The 20,343-nt window shown below is 36.2% G+C and overlaps 1 protein-coding gene across 3 annotated transcripts in view; it reads right to left on the bottom strand.

The window, feature by feature from the left end:
• Positions 1-657: 657 nt before the first annotated feature.
• Positions 658-20,343, bottom strand: part of LUZP2 (leucine zipper protein 2) — a 382,927-nt gene continuing 363,241 nt past the window's right edge. For 2 of the 3 annotated variants that reach the window (XM_037040408.1, XM_037040406.1), the window contains exons 10-12: positions 12,045-12,137; positions 4,140-4,226; positions 658-3,384 (exon numbers count right to left, since the gene is read on the bottom strand). In XM_037040408.1, coding sequence (XP_036896303.1) covers positions 3,280-3,384; positions 4,140-4,226; positions 12,045-12,137 — 285 coding nt within the window. In that variant the 3' untranslated portion in view covers positions 658-3,279. The remainder of the gene's footprint in view (positions 3,385-4,139; positions 4,227-12,044; positions 12,138-20,343) is intronic. The other variant, XM_037040407.1, reaches the window with a different exon arrangement.

Genomic DNA, 20,343 nt, shown 5'->3' with positions numbered 1-20,343 from the left:
TCACTGGGCCATAAACACTAGGCTACATAAACCACGTGAACAGAGAATTTGGGGACGTTTGGGACTGTACACACGACAGAAAATGCCCACTCAGTAAACAAGCGCATCTTTGTGTCACTCTCTAGGTCTGGCCAGTTCACCCTGCTCTAAAGGGTCAGTAATATTTCAGCCTCTGCCTCAGTTAGTGCTAATTACAGTACCTAAGCTATAAAAGTGAAAGATCCCATTATTCGAAGTTCACAGAAATTGTTTTAATCCAGCTGCCCACACACTGTCGATCTGAAACAGGAAATGTCTCCTTCACACGGTAACTGTCTTAGACTTGCAATCCAGTGTATGTGATGAAAGAGAATTAGGTCCAAACTAGCAGTTCTTCATTGCTAAATATATAATTAATGAATGAAAAAAATAGCCACTTAATATGTTCAGGATTTAGAGATTTGAGATCACGCAGAAAATCACATCCTGACGAGCTACTGATGTTTTCCCTTTCCATCTGAGAATGTTGGCATTGGATAGATACAGTCAGCGTTCAATTTAGGTCTTATACACTTGAGGTACTAGTTTAATTCACAGAGTTAATAGATACAAGTGGAAACACAAAGTCTGAACAAATGTCTAACTTAGAATGAATACGTAACATGATTAGTACTTTAAAAAAAAACAGAGAGAAATAAATTGATATCATTTGGTAATCCCTATATTGTTATTCCACCAAAAAGTATGTTTCTCAATAGGAATCAATTTGTATTCTGCAAAACAAGAAATCTTCCACTGCTTACCATTACAGGAACCTAATAGAATTATGTATCTATATTCAACACCCAGGTTAATGCGTTCTTTCATATGAGGGTAGTTAGCCTATGAATGTTAACTCCTCAAGACAACCATCCATTTATAGAGCTATTAATTAAGAGATATAATAAGAAATGGCATCTCTCTTATAGACAAAAGCCACATGTATAAGTAAAGCATTTTAAACCTCTCTGATACTATTTTAAAGCAATTAAATGATTGAGAGAAATAAAATGCATCCATTAAAGTCATATGACATACTAAACAAGCATTACATAATTATTAAAAGGAACTCTCCGAATATTTCTTTAAAAATATTTATAAAGCTCTTTTGCTACAAACTCCTTTTTTGTTTTGAGACAATAATGCCATGAATATACCACAGTAAACTCTACAGGACACATAATGCTGTCTGTATTTAAAGAAGAAGTATATACATTGTGTTCATTTGGAGTAGACTTGAGGATGGCAATAATTAAGAGAAGTAACTTGATTTCATTATCAATACTAGGATAAGAATTTAGAGCATAGAAAAAATAAGCTGTTCAAATCTGGTTAATGTTAAGCCAAATTCTCATTGTTCATCATGATATGCTGTAAACATTTTAGAAAAATTTTAGAGAATTTTAGAGAATCAGTCTGGTTCTCTTTTTATTAGTCCCAAAATGCCTTGTAAAAGTACTATGCTAAAGTGAAATGGATGATTAGATCCAGAGAGTCAGATCCAGAGAGTCTAGGAGTGAAGTTGGGACACAGGGTGAGGGTAGGAATGTAAAACTAAATTAAAACAAAATTATCTAGTTCCCTTTCAAAAACCTTTGGAGATGGTTAGCATTTGTGGATACAGTGGGAATATTAGAAGGAAAAGGACTTGAGAAACTAACCATATTCCTTCTGATAGAATTACATTTTTAGAGCAAGAAATCAGCAGAAACTTTGGACCTTGATCTTTTTCTCTGTTGTGGTCACTTCATCTGAAAACCCTACGGATCATCTATAAAATTAATACTCTTTTATTCTTAGGTAGTCTCTAATCTGAAAAAATACTGATGACACTGAACGAATCTGTAAGTACAACAGCTACGTGAATATATCACAGTATTCCATTTAGTGTCAATGGGAATTTACCATGCCTCCAAGTCACTATACCTTTTTGAATATGTCTCTGTGATCAAAGATATGCCACCATATCCTGGAATTTAATTGTATCTACTAATCCAAATATATATAAATATATGTTTAAATATATTTATATTTCAAATTAAGTATTTGTAACACAGCCTGGCAGAAGTCAGTGTCCTGCTGCTTTGCGTATTCATTATGCAAATTCTATAGTTTTATTAGCTTTCTGCAAATGATCTATATATATTCGGTGCAGACAAACTATGATTGATAATTTAATCCATTAATTTGAGTCTGAAAGTTTGATGTTATAATCATCCTATTTATCAGACAATTACTCAAGTGTCAATTCCTCTAGCATGTGAGCTATGTTCAGATTATTCAGGAGTGAATTTATCTGAGCAGTAATATTCCTATATAGAGCCCCAACTTCAAAGATTATCACAGCCATTGATTCGTTTTAATAATACATTTGTTTTTAAGTTGTACAAATTCAGGTTCATTGGCTCTACATGGCTATTTTATTTCGATCATGTCCCCATTTTTAAAAAGTATATTATCTGCTTTCAAATGTGCATTTTGAAACTTCCTTTCCATCCCACATTCCTCTATCCAAATTTCATATCAAAACTCATGCCATGCATTTCTAACAACCCGATTTCTAACGTGGAGTGATTCCAGCACATGTGCACAGGGATATGTGTATAGAATACCAAAAATATATATAATTGGTTCTGTCAGAAATAGAGTCGTTCATTTAGATATTTCCTCCATATTCTACCTAGTGCAATTAATGAATAACATCAACTGACTAAATCCCTCACAGACTTGCCTTGATACTGTTTAGCCATGGTTCGACATAATAAGAACAGCAATAGACACTCTCCAAAAATATATTGAGGTTGGCAGATTCCAGCCTTGAACAATGTGACTCCAATCAGCCAGTGCGGACTGAATTCTTTATCATATGATTGAAACTGGATTCTAAGAATGCTGAGGATACAAAATGTTTTGTCTTCCAAATGATTTCAAATACTAGATCATAGAAGTACCAGATACCCAAATCAATAATCAGAATCAAATCTTATAGTGCATTTAAGTTCAAAACAAACCAATTTATACTGGGCAATTTACTGATGGCAATGACTTTTTGTGATTATGGATATCCATTCTAATTAGGTTATTGCTTCAGGGTCATAATTGGCCTGAAATCTTTTGGAAAATTTGAAGATTATTTATAAAGAACATTAAACTGTGAAAAGTTGCATGATTTAAAAATTTAGTATTTCCATTTTAAGCCCGTGGTCTAAAAAGGTTATGAAGACAATAGCAAATAGATGTTTCAACACAGTTTCTTGGTATCTACAGTATTTTTTCTTCCTTCGTTGCTCTTCCTTCAAAGCTGGTGAATTTTTTTTCCTGGGTTTTTCCCCCCTCACATTTAGTACAAGGAGACATTTGCAACTTCTGTCAAACAATAAAGAAAAAAAGTTAGGAGAGTCAAAACAAAATACACATATCTGGCAAAAATTAAAATATAATGATAATTTAAATAAGTCTCAGTAAATATCTTACAGACAACTAATGCCCAACAAAAATAAATGTAAATATGTCAATACCTCTAATTCATGAAAGTTCATAACATATTGTGTACACATGGCAAGATATTTCAAAATATTTTGAGAAAACTTTAGCCAAACCTTTCAAATTTATTTAATCTAACCCCAAATTTGAAAAATGTGTTAAGTGAAAAGAAAACTAACTATTGCTATGACACAATGTTTTAGTCAGGTGTAGAACAGTCCAGATATAATTGAAGAATTAACTTTCTGCGTTCTGTTTGTTATGTACTTTTGGGGGGGACATGTACTTTTTGTACCTGCCCTGCTTCTTCGGGTCTTCCTTTTCCCCTTTTTCCCCTAAGGAAGAAAAAAATGCGTGTTTTTCATTCTCAGATTATTTTTGTTTTGTTCCTTGGTTGTGGGTGAGGGGGCAGACCTCTCCCTCACCCTTGTTTTTCTGAGGGCCTCAGCAATAAAATTGAAAGCTTAGTGGCAGGCACAGTGGTCATGGAAACTTCAAACAACACTACACGAAGGAGTAGCTTTTATTCAGCAATACAACACCCCTGTTTCAGCTATGGAAAGAGAGGAAAATCACAGGACCACATGGATTCAAGAAGTGCTTATTAACATAATCAAAACCAACTAAAAAATAAATACCTGTGGAGTCGCCTCTGGTTCTGCTGTGCTGTTGTTTGGCGGATTTTCTTTACGCTTCATAGAACATGCCTTGCCCTCCTGTAAACGCTGCAATTAAAAACAAGTCAAAGAAAGTGCATTAAATAATGCAAGGGGGTAGAAACACTCCTTGGAATTCTTCCCATTGAGACACCTCCTTCGCTTTGATACAATCTGAAAGCCCAAACCAGGGACAAAACCATCACAACATGAATCCCAAGGAGAACGTAACCATTCATACTGGGCTTGGGGATCTCAGTAGTGCTTGTAGCAGTAGCGACTACAAAACAGTTCAATTCCAATGCACAGTTCCCTCTTTAATAATATTAAAGAATAATAATGGAAGAATTACAAAACTACTGCATTTGGGATGTGGCTAACCTTTAGGATATCAGTATGCCAATGGTCTCTGTGCCTGCAGGAACATCAACCTTGCAAGCCAGGAAACAATTTAAACAATAGAATCATCTATCTGTCTAGCAAAAAATCTTTAATGCCTTAAAAGTGTTACATTTCTGGTATAATATCCTACATTTTATTAAACAGGAGATTTCATCTTTCTTATTAGCCTCAATAGTTTAGAAGAAGGTGAATTGCTAGATGTGTATCCCAATTGGGCTTCACTTCTATTTAAACCAAAATGAAAATACTGACTTTTCCTTTCTTCTCTCTCTCCCTCTTCTTTCCGTTCCTACTTTTTTCTTTCCTTCTTTGTCTGTCTCTCTTTCATCTTCCTTTCCTTATTACCTCTCACCATCTCCTCCTCCTTTTCTCTTTTTCTGCCTCTATATTCTAAACACATTTTTCTTACACCAGAAGAATTTATTTTTATTAATAAAAAATGACAAAATGGAGTTTGGCAGTATGCATCCACTGTACACATTTTTAAAGTAATGATAAAAATCCTTTAGTATAAAAATATGGGTTTTTAAATTTTTAATCTTTTTATTTTCCCAACTCCCTTTCTTATATAAAACAGAGCTTAGGAGTTCAATAGTTCAGGAACACCAGTTAGCTCTGACCTTGAACAGGTCAGTTTGTTTGTTAGGGTGCAAATAGAATGCTTAAGCTAGTTTTGAACTCTTACATTCTGCAAATTCGACAAGTGTGGGATTTAACCCACTCCAATTCAGATTTTAGACCAAAGTTATTTTATGTGCTCCCTATTCTCACACTACATTGCTCTTACTTGACCATACACCATATCACTTTCTGTCTGTGCCTATGCCTACGGCACCTCACCATGACAAGAATCTGTCTTCACTGTGACATTCTGAAAACTGGTTACTCTTTCTCTCCCTAGCACATCACCACTCCCACTAACAGACTCAGTAACACTCTCCTCTTCTAAAAGTGTTTAGAAGGCAACCACAGGCAACATTTATCAGACCTTAATGGCAGCAAGATGTCTACCAGATAGCACATTGCCAATATGTAACCTCTGAATAAATAATAAATGAATAAAACAGAAGTTGGACATGAAATATGGTAATTCCTAGAATTTTAATAAATGTCTCTTTTTCAAAGATTTTATTTATTTATATTTAAAGGGGAAGAAAAGGAGAGAGGGAGAAAAATATCAATGTATGGTTGCTTCTCATGCGTCCCCTGCTGGGTATTGGACTGCAACCCAGGTATATGCCCTGACTGGGAATCGAACCACAGTTGTTTGGTTCCCAGGCCGACGCTCAATCCACTGAGCTACACCAGCCAGGGCTGATTTTTTTTCATAAGATGAAATGTTGGTATACTTGATGGAGGCTCTAACATGATCACACACAGCCCCTTTTTTCTAAATAAGCATACAGTATAGTGGAAAAGTAGGTTATAATTATAATAATAGCAATCGGTAGTCATAACCTTGACTATCTTATTCCCAAGAATTTTAGGCAGATGTGCAGTAGAACCAGATAAGTAAATGTTTATTTTTATATTGCACAGGTTGGAGTTAGACCTCAAATCTAAAATTACTTGGGAAAAACTATAATTATTTGATTCTCATTGTGATAATGTAATTGGTTGTTGTTTTTATTGTACTTGCATTTAGCCTTTTAAAAGTTAACTAAAGTAAGTATATGAAATCAAGCTCAAAAAACATGGTAAGTGCAGGAAGCAACCTGTATAGTGAAGGATATCCAAAATATATTTTTGAATGATGGAGTTCATTACTCCTATAAGCTTGGAGGAAAAGTTTACTCGAACATTAATCACTTGTATTGAAAGTAGTTCTCTGCACTTTCAACACACACTTTCTTAGAGTTTTGGTCTTGATTGATCTGTCCACGTAATTGCTTGAGATAGTTGTTTAAAAAATAATACTCTTGGATGATAATCGAGTTCTATAAATATGGGACTTGCATTTTTAAGTAGCACTCCAGCAATGCAAATGCACAATGAAAGTTGAAATCTACTTCATAGTGCATAAATGCCTAATACATCTTTTAGAAAGATATATGATATAAACTATTTTCCAAATACTTTTGACCTCAAAAACTTGTGTGTGTGTGGGGGGGTAGCATCACTTTAGGTCACTGCCCTGGGAAAAAATACTAAAGATTTTCAGTGGAGTATGTGCTTCCATTACTGCAAGTATAGCTGACTATTTGAGCCAAGCCTTTGATCATCTGCACAATGAAAACTTATTACATTTTAACATTAAAGAAAACACTATATGGCTGGAAGACAGCTCAAATCTTCTTAGATGCTTTCATCTTATAATGAACAGTACCTTTAAATGTATTTTTTCTGTGCCCCCTAGACACTGTGGAAACTTCATGAGATGGGGTTCAAAAAAGCCTTAGTGTTTCTCAGAGAAGCAACAGTTAAAGGGCAAAAAGGTTATGATGTAACGTATTGTTCCTTAATAGGCATCTTATCAACTTCATAGTCAACTTATTGCAACACTGCTGTTGGTAGAAACTAGGTTCTTCCATGGTATGGCAAGGCAAGCATACCAGGCATCCACACACGGGAGACTGTGGGGTGGCAACATGGTTTATTCATGTTGAAGCCTGTCCCTTGGTTTCCAATGTCCCATCTTCCCCTGTCTCACCATGGAAAAAGTCCAACCTTGTCCTCAGCAAGGCCAGAGCCAAAGCTGTGTCTAGAGTTCCTGCTTCATATTAAAGCTCAGTCCTCTGGAGCCCACAGGCAGCTGCTGAGTGGTCTCCATCCCCATGCAGGTTGGTTAACTAGTTCTCTGCTGCTCCAGGGACAGGGTCCATTGGCTGCTGGCCATGTAGCTGCTAAGCCCACCTTGTCATGGAGAAGAAAGTCACATGCACCATGTGAGTGCATTACCAGGGAGGTGAGGGGATAAAGAGAGAGAGAGAGAGAGAGAGAACGAGCCTTTTGTTCCCCTGGGATTGTATTACTTTGGGTTTGGCACAGACTAGGTGCTTCTACAAAATGATCTATGAACTCCCCAAGCTTTCACTGGCTTTGGATGGGTTTACCCCCCAACCAATTATTTCTTTCTCCAGGCTAGACTAACAGGCCTGTTTGGTCAAGAACCTCCCCCTGCACCATTTCATTACTCTTGCACATGTGCCTGCCTTCTCCTGCTCCCACCTAGCAATCTGGCACTGGTTGTGGGGAGGGAGAAGTGTTAGCTCTCTTGACAGAGCAACACCGTGATCTCCGGGGTGTAAAGCTTCCCAGCTGAGCAAGCAGGCCTATATTCCCACTCTATTAAGCTCAGTGTCTAGTCCTCTTGGCTTCCCGTCTATTAGCTAAATATCAATGGTAACCTTTGTCTAACCACTAGTGGTGAATATCTTTACAATACATATTAGCTATTAGGCTATTATTAGGCTATTAATAGCTATTGGCTATTATTAGGCTATTTTATTTACCAAAATAACAAACATTATTCTTATGATTTCTATACTAATTCTGGTAAAAAGATTACATTCACAGTTTTGCATGCTTCAAATTAAGATGTCATAAGAGAGTAAACATGGAAATTTATATCTAATTTGAAAAACAATTTATATTTAATTGTTTTAAAGACCTTAGGGAACTACCTACCATTCCTATGTTATTTGGAGAGATGAATACTTCTTATAAAATACCACAGTAGCACCATGAAAAATGCCGTGTGTGAAGTCAGCCTCCCCAGATGGTCTGATGGAGCGTAGCCTAAAATGACCAAGGTAGGTGGTAGTCTCAGCCCAATTAAAACAGGGCGTGACTTGCCTAGAAAAATTTTTAAACAAGCCTTTGCCAAAAACTTACTAGGGCCATCAGATGTCACATAATGAATATTGGATGTAATAAGCAAGCTAGGATTTCTTAAAACTGACAAAATTAGTTTCACATGACAAAGCTGGCATCGTTGTCTCCTTCCAGCTCTAGGATTTATTTTCTGAACATTTTCTTCTCTCATTCTCCTAGACAATACTTTTTTTTCTGTTGAATAAGCTCCTTTTAACCAGAAACTTGCATGCAGATGTAATGGCAAGAAAACAGAACAAGTGCTCACAGTGCTAAACACTTTTTATTTTTGTAAAACATTGAGAGAAAATTAAACGTTTGTTGCCTACAGCAGTCAGAAACATGGTAAAACAAATTAACAAATGGAGTAGTAAATCTTAATCTCTAAGTGGAAATTAAAATAAAATGTTCAACGTCTTTGATTCTGGATATGCTATCAAACACTATGAGGCACATTTACAAACTGCACGAAAATGGGATGAAGCAGTTACATCCTCTGTGTTCTCCTTGTGACGCCAGTATTATTTTAGTAAAGCTGCTTTCAAGTCATTTAAACATATCCCAAACTGATAGCCTTGTATGCAGTTAAGCCCTTGATTTCTCTGCCTAAAAAAAACCAAGAAACACAAAACAAGGGCTAAGGCATCCAGAGGTCATTTTTCTGTGTGACTTTGTCTTACTTGCATTGGGCAGAAAGTAAGAAGTGCATGGCCTCTACTCCCATTTGAGACTTTGGCCATAGGAGATACTGAGACTTTGCATAAAAATCACAGAGCAACTTTTTTAGAATGAATAAAGTAGAACATGAACAAGGATATAATTGAGTACTATATGCTTAATATCTAGTATATAATAATTATACATAATGTTATATGTACCATTTTATGTTTTATCTAAATTTATAAATATAATTATATATTATATATAATTACGGTGTATATCATTATCATGATAAACATGCAAGAAACCAATATAACATTTCTCAAAAATTTAACAGGAAATGCTGATAGAAGAAAAGCTAGGTGAGTTTATTAAACAATACACACTCTTGGGCTGTCCCTGGGACTTTATTAATTTTCTGTAGGAGCGGAGCCTTACTCTAAGCAATTTCATAGGCTGACCTGGTGATCTACAGGCATGCAAAAGTTTAAAAACTGATGCTATACATTAAATAGATAAGGAATATGAATGATAAAATAATTTGCTAAGGTGGCATGTTAGGAAAGAGTAGATTTGCTAATCAAATCTAGGTTTTATGTACTTTCCAGTTTTTCTGTACTTTCCAGGTTTTCTGTACTATGTTATTTTGTCTCAGTTGTGACCAACAGGAATGAAAATGTATCACCTTTGCTATTTATTTATTCACTGAGACATTTCCTGCGGTCCCATCAGCTCAGTGAAGTTGCTGGAGATCAAAGAATCTCATTTTGAAAGCAAAGCTAACATAACATAGTACTGTTTTCTTTCACTCCAATGTTTCAGTCCCTAACTATAATCAGAAAAAATGTTTTTCATTTTTCAGTCATATACTATGTCCTCCAGCAGCTAAGTCTATTTTCATGTATTTTTCACTAAGAGTTTACTTTTATATTTGACTGAAATATTCTCCTTATAGCTGTTGCCATAAGCTGCATCTTATTCTGCCCTGAGAGTAGCAATTAATAAAACTGGACTCTGTTTAAAATAATATTTTTTAAGGCTGCCTGTGTTGTGTTTTAAGTTCTCTCATTTGAGAAATTAAAACATTTAATTCAAAAAATATGTATTGAAGTTTCAAGTAACAGGAATAGCTTTGCGTAAAAAAAACAACAAAAAAAACCCAGAAAGTAATAATCACTGAGGGTTTACTGTGTGCCCTCAGTATACCAGGTACTAATTTAGGCTCTGTCATTTGATCGTTGAACGAGCTAGATAAGGTAAGATACATTTATGTCTCTTTTTCAGAAGAGGAAAATGATCCTCAGAAGGTCTAAACATTCAGGGTCTCATGTTGGGTTAACTGGCTGAAACATAAATTAATCTAATCAACCTGGCATTCCTGACTTTGCAGCCTTTTGTTTCATAGTACACATACTCCATTTGTCATTGTTGACCTTAGAAGTGCCGTATCTAGAAGAGACTATGCTTTGTCCATCAATATTCTTTGGCAATGTTTTATAAAGGATTTATCTTCCTTATTCTAGGTGTAGCATCTTAACTACTGGACATCAGTGTTGGAATTTCATGTAGTTGTTTGGCCAGTCTCATCACATTTTGACCGCAGAGCTCACAGTCACTTAAAACAATTTAATCTGATTCAAGATAAATATATGAAAGTTAGTTGTATTTCTACCGCTGAAAATAAGAATCTGGAAATGAAATTAAGAAAACAACTCCTTTATCATTAAATTAGAAACATTAAGGTACTTCATAATAAAGAAAGCAAAAGAAGCTCAAAACTTCCACACTGAAAATCTATGAAACATTGCTGGAGGATATTATAAAAGATATAAATAAATGGAAAGGCAACCCATGATTATGGACTGGCTACATAACGGATGAACGTATCACTGAATTGAACACAAACATTGGAAAACCTTTCCTATATTCCTAATTCAAACCAGGGTCCCTCCACTTAAGTCCCAAATTATCTTTTTGGATGCGTATCTGACCCCTTTCTGCTCTCCATTTCCTAGCCTTGCCAGTCTGCTTTCTTTTCCCTGCGCGTTTGCTCACCCTGTCAGAGACCTATCTGCCCTTCAAGCTGCAACAAAGCATCCCTCCCTGCCTTAATATTTTTGACTTCTTCCTCCCTTGGAATTCAATTGCAGAATATTTCATTTCTACTGCCCATTAATCTTATTAAATTCTAAATTGTATGGTTTTAGTACATGCTTAAATATACAAAGATAGGAAAGCAACTTGTCGAGAAATTAATATTTCTAAGTTCACTTTGGCAGCCAGTAGAAGAAAAAGAGATAGACTTGGTTAACCTATGTTTCTGTGTGGACTTATTTTATTGCTATAGCTTGATTTCTTTTTGATCGTGAATAGTTTCAACAGATACTTTGCACTTTGTTCCCTAGATTGAAGCCTACCTCGGAATTTACTCAACACAATTGTTGTCATTTGCTCTTTCTAAACTCCAGACATGATAAATCTGTAACTGTGCCTAAGTTTCAAAATTAAAATTTCATGACACTTAACTATAATTAAAAATCCAGCAGAGTACAAGTTCCATCATCCCTTTTGTCACGTGAAGGCTGAGAATCTCCCTTCCCCTAATGTAATCTCTGTATAATGTCAGGTTTATTTGCTTCACAGGGAAAGGACCATAAACACATCCTTTGGGATGTGATTTGCTTGCTTTTGTTTTTAATATTTTAACAGATTTCTTTCATGTGGTTGTCAAAGCAAGCACACTGTTGAATGCGTGGTTACCTTCTTTACATCTGACAATTCAAGTTCACAGTACTCCTAAGAATCTGGCTATACCAATGCTTCCTAATGGAAAACCTACCTGATTCACATCCAAAGAACACCTGCATTTTGAAGTTTTGAAGTGCAATGTTTAGACAGTGAACAGTATACATAAATAGAGAGTTTCACAATGGCATGAACTAGGGTTGGTAAAATGCGTATATTTTTGTTTTCATGTTGAATACTGTTAAGACCCTTTTAAGTTAACCTTACATTTTCAGGATTGCACTCAGGGCCACTCAGATTTTCTTCCTTTGTTGTAACAGCTTGAGTGTTCTCATTGCTTCTGGGAGAGCTTTGTTCAGGCTACAGACAGAGAGAGAGAGACCATAAAAGGAGAGAGGTAGAGACTCAGAGCAAGAAATAAGTTCAACAAATAGATTCGTGTGACATTGTAAAATATAATACAATGGCAGTGTTACATTCAAAGAGGAAGAATAACACACAGACTTGTATATATTAGAGACTTTAAAGGGTGTACATTAAAATTCTTAACTTTAAAACTAAATAAAATAATTTCTACTCAATTTCATATTAGCGATGTCCAATGAGATTATTTTAAGAACCCTAGTTCCTCACAAAAAAGGAATCCCGTATTTTCTCTTTATTTTAACTTCTAGTATATCTGAGAACTATTAAGTACATACCTTATTTTCTCAGTAAGAAAGATGTTTTATAACCTCACTGTAATTTGCTTCATTGCAATGCTAACTAATTAGTGGCCACTTTATACCCCTGGAAATCTAAAATATGAATTCTGAAGTTCATCTCTGTAGGAACACTCATTGACAAAGTAAAATAAAAAGGCAGTTTTCCAGGTTCTGGCTGGGGAAGGGTATACCATAACTAATATATGTAAATATCTCTATAGGCTAGTCTAAGACTGTCTCCTCGAATATGTTTCTTGGGCAAAAAGTAAACTTGGTGAGCACTAACTTGCTTGGACCTGAACCTTTCATGTTTGTGGACCACAGGGGCAGAAGAAAAGAGGAAGACGAAGGCTGGGATGCGGCCAGAGCCTCAAACCCACTGAAGTTCCCCTGGGATACACTTTAAACGGCATTGGACTGTTTTTACACAGGCAGTTACATTACTTAGCAAGGGGATATTCTTACAGAAATAATCATTTTATAAAAATAAAAACAAAATAGTCTTAATAAAATTAGTTGAGTATTAAACATAAAAAACAATTAATGAACTAGCAGCATACTAGGTAAACACTAGAAAATAAAACATATTAGTTGACAAATACAGTTTCTATATTAAGTTGCCTAAATGCTGAGCTTTCTTTATAATAATGAATAAATAAAGCAAATAAATTCCTTTTTCTTTTTTTTAATATTTTACTTATTTATCTTTAGAGGGGAAGGGAAGGAGAGAGGAAGAGAAACATCAATGTATGGTTGCTTCTCGTGTATCCCCTGCTGGGAACTGGTCCCTGCTGGGAACTGGCCTGCAACCCAGGCATGTGCCCTGACTGGGAAATCGAACCGCGATCATCTGGTTCGCAGGCCCGAGCTCAATCCACTGAGCTACACCAGCCAGGGCCCTTTTTCTTTATACTTAAAGAAGTTTCACTAAATTTGATGAGATCCAGGAGGCACCTCTGTCTTACTCCCTCTTTCTCTCCTGGTCTTTCTTATTTAAGGCCTCTATCTTCAGAGCTCCCCTCTGTGGCTTCCTAGGAATAAGGAAAATACTTGAACAGAGGAACAAATGTTTTCAAAGAAGCCAGTTCTGTATTAGATGGGGAATCTAAAGATAAGAAGATGCCATTTTTGTCTTCATAGAACTTATATAATCTGAATTTTAATCACATCAATAGTTCTAATAGAAAGAAGATTACTAAAAGCAGGCACAAGCAGAGCTTGTGTATATTTTGAAGGAACAAATGTCAATTCCATTTGAGGTAATAAGAGAAGGCCTGATGAAAAGGGGAATCTTCAAAATGGGCCTTTGAATGCTTAAGGCAAGAATGAGGGGAAGATATTCCAGTCAACAGAAACTCTGCAGGAAAGTATAGGCAGGAAGAAGAGTCAGGTTCTGGCCCTGTAGAAGGCATTAGTAAAGTAACTGTAAGAGAAATGCTATGCGGTAGGCAGGAGAATCCCAAATTCTAACCACAAAGTGTGTGCTTCATTTAGTGGCCAAAGGGGTGTCCATTGGATGTTTCAAAGCAGGGGGAGGAGATGGCTAAAGTCGCTGTCAAAACGAAACAGCAGCCATGTTTAAGAAAAACAGAACAGAAGAGAACAGGACAGGGGAAACAAGAAAGGAGCCATAAAAAATTACCAAGGAGCTGGTGTCAAAGGAGGAACTGAAGTAGTCATTTGGGCAATCCAAAAGAAATTGGGCAGTGATCACACTGAGAGCAAGGAGTATAACCTACAAAACTGAAAATCTCTATGAAAGCAGAGAAACCTGCAGAAATAATAGGTTTATAGAAAGATGCATTTTACATTATTAATAGAGAATTTAAAACACTCAGGAATATTAAATATGAGAGAGGACCCCCCCAAACAATTCATTTATAAAAAGTTATGTAAAAAGTCTTTATTCTTACATATATAAATTTCAGTCACCTTCAAAATATTCTCTAGTTGATATAATACAGTTATAGAGACTTTTTTTCACTGTTCAAAGTAGTTTTTCAACCAGTCGATTCTGATGCCTTTCAGTGCTTCTGCTTTTTTGTTTGTTTGTTTGTTTCCCTCAGAGGACATTTTTTATCAGGAAACAAACAAAAAATGTGGCTTGGGGCAAGATTGGGGGAATAGGGAGGGTGACGCATGGCAATTGTGCTGTTTTCGGTCAAAAACTGCTGACCACTCAGCACTGCATGAGCAGGTGCGCTTGTAAGTCACCCATCCCGAAATGGGCAAATGGGTTGAAAGAGTCTTCAAAAAAAATTTCACTGAAGTCAAATGCAGCCTGTCACAACAAAACCAAGTGGTACACTGATACAGGTGGTTCCTAGAACACTCACCTACTGAGGAAGTCTGTACTACAAGACTTCCACCCTCCAGAAGATAATTCTGTTTGGGGGAGTCCCCCTTGTAAATAGGCACTATTGGGTAACAGTGTAAAAAAAGACAGTTCTCCAAGGGGAACATGGAAAGGGTAAAGAGACATATGAAAGGATGCTCAGCATAACTAGCCGTCAGAGAGATGCAAATTAAAACCACAGTGAGATATAATTTCACACTGGTCAAAATGGCCATCATTAACAAATCAACAAACAGTAGGTACTGGCCAGGTTGGGAGAAAAGGGAACCCTAGTGCACTGTTGGTGGGAATGCAGACTGATACAGCCACTGTGGAAAACAGTACGGAATTTCCTCAGGAAACTAAAAATGAAACTGCCTTTTGACCCATCAATTCCATTGCTGGAATTATACCCTAAGAATTCTGAAACACCAATTCAAAAGAATCTGTGCACCCCAATGTTCACAGCAGAGCAGTTTACAATAGCCAAGTGCTGGAAGCAGCTTAAGTGCCCAGCAGTAAATGAGTGGATCAAAAAATTGTGCACTTAGACAATGGAATACTTCACAACTGAAAGAAAGAAGGAGCTTCTACCTTTCTTGACAACATGGATGGAACTGGAAAGCATTATGCTAAGTGAAATACGCCAGGCAGTGAGGGACAAATACCACATGATCTCACCTATAAGTGGAACCTAATCAACAAAACAAACATTCAAGCAAAATAGAACCAGAGACATGGAAATAGAAAACAAATTGACAGTGACCAGAAAGGAGGAGGATGGGGGATACTGGGGCTAAGAAAGGGAAGAGTTAAGTCAAACAACAAGTATAAAAGGCCCATGGACTAAGCCAAAGGGGGGTAGTATTGAATGTGGGAGGTAGGGGCGGGTAGGGCAGTGGAGAGTAACGGGGGGAGAATGGGGACAACTGTAAGTAAACAATAAAAATATTTAAGAATCAAAACACACATGTAATCTTGCTAAAGTCTGCTGAGTATCAACAATTTTTCTTCTCATAACCTACAAATTATGACAGTTTGATGCAATATGTTAAAAAAGAACAAGAGGAATAAATAAACAATAGCCAAGGAGAGTCATCTCTGTGTTCACAATGAGAACCACAACTGTAAAAACATAAACAACGGAGTAAATCACACAAACAGGCAAGAAGAATTTTTAGTGTATTTCGTTTCTGTTAAAAATTGAATCACTGAACAGTTATCCCAACACACTTGTAAATTTAATTGAATGTATAACAACATTAAAGGAAATTGATATATAAAACTCATCCAGTCCTGGCTTCTGTGGCTCAGTGTATCTGAGTGCCAGCCTATGAACCAAAGGTCACTGGTTCGATTCTCAGTCTGGGTTGCCTGGATTGCTGGCCAGGTTCCCTGTGGGTCCACACAAGTGTAACCACACATTGATGTTTCTCTCCCTCTTTTTCTCCCTCTCTTCCCCTCTGTCTAAAAATAAATAAATAAAATATTTAAAAAATAAAATAAAATAAAACTCATCTATTATTCTAGATATAACTTTTCCTCAATGTTATCTTCTAGTCCTTGACCATATTGGCATACATTAATATTCTAAATAGTCACAAATTATAGTGTCCATGTCATTTTTATTCTGTTTTTGGACAAAGTATATGACATATATACTTTATATACCTAAGGATAAATCTCAGGATATATCTATCCCTTACAGGTTTAATCAATATTTCTTAGAAAAGGTTTTCAAAAAGTGTATATTAGAGTTTAAAGATTTGATGGCTTTGGACTTTAGGTTATATACATCATATTGTGGAAAACACATTCTTGGTGATAGCCTTCATGGTCACTCATATCACATTCACCATTGGTTTAAATGTCTGACTTTCCACCAGGGCTGGGAACTCCTGAAGAAAAGGAATTGTGCCTCATCCATCATGGTATTCTTTGAAGCTAGTAAGTATTCGAATAAGTTTTGTTCGTTTTTTCATCATTTATTTTAGATATATGTCTTAAGCTAGAAAGCATAAGAATTAAGGATCAGTAGTACTGAACGAAAAGAAGTAGACGTATTTGTGGTCACATAAATCTTTCTAAGCTGAGGTGTGTGAAAGACTTTCAGCAATATGAGTCAAATACTAAATACATAGTTCTTTATCGCAGAGAGCTCTGATTTGTCCGTCATTCGTGGCCATTATTCCTTTTACCTTCCTTATTTTATTCTGAAGGACTCTGTCTCTCCCACAGTATGTTATATCCTAAGTATTGTTTTATGTATCAAGTTCCCCGGTTTATCCAAAATATAGCATATGACCCACGTTAAATCATCCAAACACCTATTCTTGAAGTTTAATATGGACTAGATTAAGAAGAGGCTACAAAAAGATAGGCACTTTGATTCTGGTCTGGTGTCCTGTCCAAGTTGTTCCTAGAGTAAGGCCCTTGTTATGGTACATGCATCTGGGTCTGCTGAAGCAGCCTCTATTTCTGCTCACTCCCACGCTTATTTCTTCCGTCTTCTCCTGGATATTATGAGCTCTTTTTATTGTAACAAAAAACACTGCGTATTTAATTTACTAAAGGCCAGTGTTGGTTGCATGTAATCACATAAACTTGGGTGAAACAAGGAGTCAAATCAATAAACTCAAACAGACAGCACAGCATTAAGGTGGCGATAACAGTGTACCATGAAAACAGGCAGGAGGGAAACATAATCGCTTGGGAAGCTCAACAGAATAATACCAGGCTCATCAATGATTACTTTTTAGGGTAGTTTTTTATATCTTCCTAAACATAACTATGTAGCATATTGATACATTTTAACGTTTGATTATTACATTTCTCATTCAAATATTGTGTGTTTATGTAAATGCTCCCAGATTTTGATGGTGAGGGTGAGGCAAGGAATACGTCCAGAATAAAAGCTTTTTTATCTGTCCATCTATCCATCTAAAAGGAGCTTCAGTAACTATTATGTTCACAAACAGCAAGGGAAAGTGTGACGAGGCAGATTCCTTTCTCCAGAAGTTGGCTGCGGTGACCCCTGTTCTCATCTATGGAAATACCTGGATGCCTGGTTTGCAAATTTCTACTGCAATACCGAAGTTATCTCAATTTTTCTTCTGGAACAAATTTCATATATTAATTACTTTTAACAACTAAAGAAATTATTCATCACTTCACCAGTCTGAGCAATAAAACGTGGAAAGTTAAACTACTCTAAATACAAAAATATGGTATCTAATTTAAGAAATGCTCACATTTAAACATAAATGCATGTATTGCTTCTTGGTCTTTTGGCTAAATTCAACTGCAAATATAATCGTCTCATCCTTTATACAGGCCCTTACTTTTAGTGAGATGGCTCCTTATGGAAAGAAGGCTTATTGCGTCTGATGAATTAACACAGAATTGGAACTGACTTTGGGGAAAAATAATATATTTGGAGGTGAAGAAACAAGGATTCTGATTGTGGGTTAGCCCATAAATAAATAAGGGACTTAGACAATGACTACAATTTTGCAGGATCCCTGTTTTCGTCTGCTCTGATACCTGCAGTCAAGAACATTTAAACCACAGCACAATCTTTAAAGTTGAATTAGGGCCCTTTTAGTTTTGTTTTCCTAATTCTACTAAACCCTTCTGTTTTGCTTCAGCAGAAAACGAGCGCACCATTTGTCCTGGGTTACCTCTGGTTTCCACACTGATGGCATTTACAGACTAACAGGTTTAACTTCAAAGCTGAGAAGCTCCTGGAATCCTGTTTGTTTGTTTGGCTGTTTTTTTTTTTTTTTTTTTTTTTGGCCAGTACTTCAGTCTCAGATTGCTTGCCAAAGTTAGATGGTTGCTCAGAAGGAAAACAAGCCTTCTCATGGGTTCTATATAATAGAGTTATGTTAAAATTAGAGGTAACAAATCATTCCCTAGAAACTACATAGCTGGCTAGATTCTTAACATGAGCAAATCTCGGATTTTGCCCAGATCTCCCTTTCGTCTAATGTGAGCAGAAATTGCGATAAGTAGTAAAAATAATCACCACCCCAATATTTTTTTTAATTTGTTGTTTAGGACTTCTCTTTGCAGCGACCACAGAGAATTCAGTGTTTTCTGAACAAATAATATGCCATCCTCTCTGTGTGCTTTTGTTCAATTTGCTCTTTCTATCCCAATTTGCTTTCTTCCCTGACTGAATAATGAGTCCTCCTGAGGCCACTGGGCACAGCTCAATCGCACCTCCCTTCAGAAACACTTCAGGAAGATTGAGGCAGGTGTAAATAGTATGTTCGTAGTTCTAAGGGAGTGGAAAAAGATGCAGCAACGTTTAACAACATGTCCAAGAGAGGAGGTAAAGCTATACACCAATTTCATGATATATCTTTATGTCAGAAATGATAAAATATGAAGAAGAAAATAGGTGTATTTGAGTCTTCATTTTTGCAGAAAACAAAATTGAAACTCGGTCATTAAATTATTTGTCCAAAGCTGTGTTACTAATACAGGTGCAATACCGGTATACTAGTTTCCTCCTGCTGCTGTAATAAATTACAACACACTTAGTAGCATAAAACAATGTAATTTAGTATCTTGAAGTTATATTGGTCGGATGTTTGACACAGCCTCAATGGTTGAAATCAAGGTTTTGCAGGACCGTATTCCTTTCTGGAGGCTCTAGAGAAGATCCAATCCTTGGTTTTCCACCTGCCAGAGCCCACTCACTGCTTTCAGCCCATAATTTCTATGTTCAAACTCAGCAACGTTGTATCTTTATGTGCCTTCCATAGTAACAATTCCCTTTGTCTTTTTTAAGGTCTCTTGTCTTCACTAGGAGCTCGTTGATATAATCCTGGTTAATGTCAACTACTTGACAACTTCATTTCTATCTGCAGCTTTAGTTCCCCTTTGCCATGTAACCAAATAAAGTCCATGATATATTTCTAAACTAAAAAGACATGTATAAATGACTCATACATATAAGAGAAAATCATAATGCATTTTTAGTTAAATTTATTGAGGTGGCATTGGTTAATAAAACTATACAGGTTTCAAGTGCACATCATCTGTATATGGCGTTGTGTGCCAACCACCCAAAGTCACATGTTCTTTCATCACCATATATTTGATCTCCTTTACCCTGTACTTTCTCCTCACCCCCTTCTCCCCAGTAACCACCGTACTATTGTTTGTTGATCATTTGCTTGTCTTATTTATTCATTTGTTATTTTCAGTTTTATAACCCACATTTAAGTGAAATATGGTTATTGACTTTTTAATTTCACTTTACATAATATTCTCAAAATTCACCCACGTTAGCATGAATGGCAGTATTACATCTTTTCTTATGGCTGAGTAGTAGTCCACTGCACATATGTACCACACCTTCTTTATTCAATCATGTGTCAAAGGATATTTCAGTTGCTTTCCATGTCTTGGCCACCATGAATAATGAACAAATACCTGGGGTATATATGTCTTTGGGAATGAATCTTTTCAAATTCCCTAGGTAGATATCCAGAAGAGGTGTTGTTGGGTTATATGG

This window comes from Sturnira hondurensis, unplaced genomic scaffold, assembly GCF_014824575.4.
Source record: "Sturnira hondurensis isolate 20B ecotype Veracruz unplaced genomic scaffold, ASM1482457v3 Scaffold0002638, whole genome shotgun sequence".
In the NCBI taxonomy this organism is placed as follows: Eukaryota; Metazoa; Chordata; class Mammalia; order Chiroptera; family Phyllostomidae; genus Sturnira; species Sturnira hondurensis.
The sequence above is the reverse complement of the archived record's forward strand: the minus strand, read 5'-3'. Positions and strand labels throughout refer to the sequence as shown.